A 6,221-nucleotide genomic window follows, 5' to 3' on the forward strand; every position below is an offset into this window, starting at 1 on the left:
ATCCAAATATTAGTGTGAGAATGAGTTGATCTACATCAGAAGATTTTTAAGCCGTTCAATAAATTCGAAGTTCGCATTTTATCAAGTATGAAACACTCGGCTGCGCCTCGCGTTTTAAACTTGAGAAAACACTGCTGTTCATTTGTTAAACATTACTTATAAGTTATCTATCATCCCGAAACGGCTAAGCATCCGAAACAGAAATCAAGCATGATGATATTAAAATAATTCCGCCATGGATCTAAACTATTCATTATTCAGGATGGTTAAACACTAGAAATACGCGTCACAGAACCGTCTTTGTCGATATCGGGCCGCACTGTAGTAGAGATTACTCCAGCTGTACATTAAACGACTGTGAATCCGGTATGTGCCCTGGAAATGTGAATCGCATAGCGAGGCTGGGTTTTTGTTAGGAGATCCTATTTCCTATGGTGATCAGACATTTGATTTTGTGTTAAATGAGCAAACTTTATTGAGGGTTAATGGTAGTTTCATAGTCATGTTGGACATTAATGAGCTACGGAAGACTGACAGAGAAACTACACTTACTAGTTTCAAAGACATTGTATTTTCTTTGGGTGGCGAGACTGTTTATGTTGTCGATGATGCGGTCAGACCAACAGTAAGCGCTTGGGATGTTTCAAGTATGAAGCTCATAGGACAGAAAAACAGTCAATCATACAACCTCAATCTTGTAGCTGTGAAAGAAGGTGTTTTATTAACAACAGAAAGTGGTTCTCTTGAGCTGTGGAATTTTGAATTATCTAAGTGCGTTCGAAGTTGGACCAACGCGTTCGGAATCACAAAGATTATCCCCATATCGGAAGAACGAGTGGCGTGTAAAGCAAAGAACTAAGTGACCATTTTGGATACTACAAGTGGAGATAATGTGTCGGCATTCCGAATAAATAGACGTTTGGTTGCATGTAACAGCAAATGTCAGCTGTTGACCTACGACATCAGCGGCTTACTTAAGTTGTGGGATGGCAAAACTACACGTTGGAAAAAGAATCTCCATTTGTGGTGCATTCCACTTGGGTTTTTTTCTCTTTACGAACAGTTTGTTGTAATTTTGTCACGTGATTGCGTGTACGTACTTGAGGCACCTTCAGGTAAAACACTGCACGTTTTACTTGAGTTCTTTTTGATTCATGATTGTTCATTTGTCAGTGACGAGGAATGTGTTATCAGCTCCGAGGCTACCTTTGAAGATTATTATCTTCGGCTGTTTAACGTCAAGTCTGGTGACCTGCTGAGTGTAATCGATCTGGAAAATAAAGTGAATTGTTTAGCAGCCTGTCCTTGTAAGCGTCTCCTCGTCATTGGCCAAAGTGACTCTAAACAGGGACTCAAACTTATCCAGGTGCGGTTGCCACAAAAAAGACAGCAGGAAGAACAAAAGGTCAGTTATTAACAAACAGTAGAAATTTCCTAAGTCGAATGTAACATTTAAGAACACATTTTTCATTGAATCTGACATATTTCACTAACTAGGATTATTATAGTTTTACTTCAAGCTCCTGTTAAAAACACACGTTAAGGCCTGTCTAAAGTTCGTGATTCATTTTCTTGGTGGATACCAATACAATGTCTATTAAACCTGTAGTGTTTTACTGTATAGTTGATCGAAGTAGAATGTTGTGTGTAATTTTGGGTATTACCTGGTGATGTGGAAACCATTGTTGGTTAGCAATTGTGTTTTGGTCGAATATTGTTTACTGTCTTTGGAATATTTGAGCGCAACACCAAAAAACCCGCGAGATTTCAAAGAATAGCAGTTAAAAAATACACATGAAAAAGCGCTTGTCTGATATTTTTTCTGTTCTGTTTGTTACAAAAGATGTAGGCCACATACAACTTATGTTGGCGTTTGACATTAACTTTTGATATGTGTGATATAACATCGGCCGAAAGTCACTTGTATTGTCATATACTGAGGTCTCAGTAATACTTGTGCGAGTCAATGTTGTATTATATCAGTTGCCTTAGCAACTGGTTTTGGGGTGCTTATTATTCAAACCCAGAATCAAACGAATAATACTGTAATATATATTTTGGTGTATCTAACGTTCTACTAACTCTGGTCAGAACGTATTCTCCTGGCCTGTTTGTAAGTTCCTCTCTGTGTTGTCCACCACCTTTTAATTTGTTTGTGGATTGTATTTATTATTAGCGTTTGTCACCCGTGTTACCAAATCAGTACTTCAGGCCAATTATTAAGCAACAATATAATCATAGGACAGAGTGTAAGATAATTTCAGAAGAATCAGGCGGTGTACATAGAAAAAACATTCCTCTTTAACAACTTTGTTATCTGTTTTACAGGGCGCTCAACAACGGAGATCACGAGAAAGTAAAAGATGAAAACGAAGAGGTTTGTTATTCCCGAGTAAAGTTTTGTGATCATTGATACCGGTTTATACAGGGGCTGTGGGAAAATTGGAAGAGAAGAAGCCTCGCGGTTTAATCTGCGACCGAGAAACTACGATCTCACAACTTGCAAAGCAGTCAATCAGTAGGGGTGGTGGGGGAAAAGGGCTGAAGGCCTGGTATCGAGAACTGTATTTCATGACCTGCAAAGCAGTAAATTTATGTTTCAATCAGCGGTGTTTTCACATTAAGCGACCGTCACGACTGTACAGGGGACGAAACACTCGGATTCCATAACACAAGGTGTAGGATCATTAACGCCTCTTGTATATCTCTTTTTATACCATGCCATAGAAAATACAGCCAATCAGAATACAGGAAAGCCGTTGTATTTTCGACGGTATTCAACCCAACCTTCCCTTCGTGCGTTGCGATGTTGTTATCAATGAAATTTAGTAAGTGTATTTTCTATGGCATGGTATAAAATAGTTACACAACACTTATTCGTGGTATACTATGGAATATCCCACTTGTCACTTGTTTTTTCTTGGTATACATACTCGCCTAAAGGCTCGTGTGTATACCGAGAAAATACAAGTGACTCGTGGGATATTTCATAGTATACCACTAGAAAGCGTTGCATAACTAGTATGTATACTTCATTGTAGTTAATTTTATTGTGTTTCGTTTGCATGTGGTATGCTGGCGTGTCAGCACTTATGTTAATTTTTTCCCCGATAAGTGAGTCACTTTTTGTAAACGTTGAAAAGTTTAAAACGTAATATATCGTCAGTGAAGCTAGTATTGATCGCGTTCGCAGTTTGCTAAAGGACTTCAGTGTTATTTTCAGTTATTGTTGTTTCCCCGGCACCGTAACAAATGTACGTTTCTGTAGTTTGTTTATTTAGGTTTCAGTTTGTGTTGTTTTCAGTTTAGTTTATAATGTAATTTCTGTTACTCGTATTCTGTTTCAGTTTTAACCACGCTGAACCATCGATTTGTCTTGTAATGCATCCGTAATTTTCCTCTTGGTCTGAAGTAAAGGTTTACAATTTGAAGGCGTGCGTCTATAAAGATACGTGCCGGTGTTGTTGCCGTATTTGGCAAGTTATACAAGGTGTTGAAACACAACTGTTATTTTGCACACGTGAACACAGTATTTGTAATCGGCACCTTTGAGGCCCAGTCTTTGGGTAACTTGACGTCGCTATGCCGTTTACTCACTCATCCTCTTTGCTCCTCTTAGTGGTCTGCAGCATAAGGCTACCTATGCCGTTTACACTTACACCAAAATACACTCGTATCACCAAACTGCAAAAAAAGTTTTGCAAAGAAAAAAATCAAAGCTTACCGTACGATGAGACGAACGGGTTTTACGGTAAAACAGATTACGACACATGGTTTTTGAAAACGAGATTATACACAAGCAGGAGAGCCGCTGATATTGCATGCTGGGATTACAAGAAAAACATGTGATAGAATAGACTTCACAAAACAAGAGCTATTGTTGAGGAGCAACGTCAAGGGTAACTTGGATAAACATAAACATTTTCCGTTTTGCATATTTATAAGATTCAGCACACCTTAATCTAAAAGCAACCTCAGATTCTTTAAAACTAGGATTGTGAGAAAATATCCAGTATCTGTATAAAGGCACTCAAATTTAAAAATGCATTTATCATGCCATAATACACAGTGCCTGGTGGCATGTATTATTTTTTTTAACCGCTGGGGTTGCACACCTTATGCATATGTGCCATATGATGAACCCGCTGGCTAAAGCCGCGATGGTTGGCTGGCAAGTTGTAAGATTTTAGTTATTTTACACTATTTTGATGACTTCCTCGTGTAATGTATTTGATGTGTGTCTTGTTTTTTAGGTGTGTTCCTGTGTAGCGATGGAAAGAAGAAGAGACCGAGACCCAGTCCTAGCCCAAATCCAAGCCCGAGCCCGAGCCCTAGCCCGAGCCCGAACCCATGCCTTGTTTGATTCTAATGATGATGATGATGATGATGACGATGAAGACGACAACGACGACGACGACGACAATGATGATGATGATGATGATGATGATGATGATGATGATGATGATGGTGATGGTGATGGTGATGATGATTTTGATGTTAATGTTGATGACGTTGATGACGATGACGACGACGACGATGATGGTGATGATAATGATGATGGTTACGAAAATGATCATGATCATGATCATGGTGATGATGTTGATGACGATGACAACGACGTTGATGATAATGTTGATAATTATGATGGTGCTTGTGGTGGTGATGCTACTTATGAGCCTGCGGGAAATCCCGTTTGCTTCACAGCGGTCAATCGTGACTCGAAAGTGTGCTGCAAACTTTTGTGGAAAGTTGTTATAGAAACTCAGAAAAATTGTTATGGGAAATTCAGTGGAGATCGATCATCAAGAAGCACGGTAGACGTATACCAGGTTAGAACTCAGCAAACTGTGCCGTTTCCTGCAGGCTAACTAACCATGGTTTTTGAACAGAATAAATATCCAACGGGTTTTTTTCAATTAATTTTTACCATGTAAATATGGATTCATTTTGCATTGAGCTGCATTCTTTACTGTGTAAGACGCCGTTTTTTCTAAGAAGACCAGCGTTGAAACAAGATTCAAAGTTTAACAAAAAGACTTACTTTTGTCGTCATCCAATCGATAAAACTAAATCTTTTTTTGCTGTGCAATGAACTAATCTTTTAAGGAATTTTATATTCACATAGCAACAGCATTTCGTGTAAAATTTCTCGTGGAAAAAAGCGCGACGCAGTAAACTTCAGATTGCTTGCAATATCTTCAAAATCGTTTGGAGTCAATTTGCTGTATACACTTCATTGAAGAAACGTTGACCCAGTGACAAGAAGAAACCATAACAATATGACCCAATGGTATTCTGGGTAGACAGCCTTGGTAAGCTTAGTAATGTTCCTTTGTTAATAATCAAGATATTTTCTTTCTTTCTGAGAGCTTTATAAGCATTATTTATGCAATCTGTTTTATTATCATGTTTATTCTGTCACAGACAACGGTTATTTTTTCCGATTTCCCAGTAAACATATGGGTTGCGTCGTTCATGGTTTATGTTTTTCATGGGTCAACTATTCTTCAATCAGGTTTATATTCGAGAAAGAAATTGCTTGAAGTCGTTTAACGGAAGATTAGTTTCCATGTGGAATCATTTAGTTTTCCCGACAAACTATACCAATTAGGGTATGTTTCATTGATTTTTTTGTTATTTTTCTAATAATTTGTTTCTTTTTTCAGCTATGAATTTTTAGTTAAATTAGAGTAGGGTCCAAGAATTGAGTTAATTAACTTTAACAACATCATATACTATCGGCTTGGACATGTTGTGTGTTTTTTCTTAGAACAATGTGTTCTGTTTGTAGGCTTTATAAAGCGAATAACAAATTACTAACAAAACGAACAGTCACATTTGCTAAATGCGTAACAGTGAAGGGCCTGTTTATTTTTGTGTAAAAATGGTTCATATCTTGCAACACTTCGTTAGAAAAGGTAGATTTTTTTATCTCAATTAATCGTGTGTTTTTTTATGAATATTTCAATATAGCGTATATCATGCGAATTATTTGTGTGATGCAGTTTATGCGTTTTTTAAATCGTTTCCCGAAGGGAACTATAACAACTCAACCGTAAGTAACGGCTGATAAAATAGATAGGAATATTGAGTCATGTAAAAAGTAAAGGGACATAGTCAGCGTTCTTACCGCGCTGACCTGGACACTAGTTTTCACGTTTTGAAAAAAGACCACTGTGGACTTTTTTCAAAACAAACCTTCGGAAATCTGCTTCAATCTT

The 6,221-nt window shown here is 37.7% G+C and overlaps 1 protein-coding gene across 1 annotated transcript; it reads left to right on the forward strand.

Annotated features, from left to right (window-relative positions):
* The first annotated feature begins 502 nt into the window (after positions 1-502).
* LOC144664952 (uncharacterized) lies at positions 503-6,221 on the forward strand. The gene is made up of 4 exons (XM_078526146.1): positions 503-771; positions 1,313-1,405; positions 2,329-2,377; positions 4,254-6,221. The coding sequence occupies exons 1-4, from the start codon at positions 503-505 to the stop codon at positions 4,866-4,868; spliced, it is 1,026 nt and encodes a 341-aa protein (XP_078382272.1). The 3' UTR covers positions 4,869-6,221.

The sequence above is a fragment of the Oculina patagonica genome, chromosome 9, assembly GCF_052425735.1.
Source record: "Oculina patagonica isolate OP01 chromosome 9, crgOcupat, whole genome shotgun sequence".
NCBI classification, from domain to species: domain Eukaryota; kingdom Metazoa; phylum Cnidaria; class Anthozoa; order Scleractinia; family Oculinidae; genus Oculina; species Oculina patagonica.

What these genes read in the sequence shown, in the direction of transcription:
- LOC144664952 (XM_078526146.1), top strand. Translation starts at nt 503, where the DNA reads ATGTTGGACATTAATGAGCTACGGAAGACTGACAGAGAAACTACACTT. An exon ending in TGGAATTTTGAATTATCTAA is followed by an intron (nt 772 to 1,312) that starts GTGCGTTCGAAG and finishes TGTCCTTGTAAG; the next exon opens with CGTCTCCTCGTCATTGGCCA. An exon ending in TAAAAGATGAAAACGAAGAG is followed by an intron (nt 2,378 to 4,253) that starts GTTTGTTATTCC and finishes CTTGTTTTTTAG; the next exon opens with GTGTGTTCCTGTGTAGCGAT.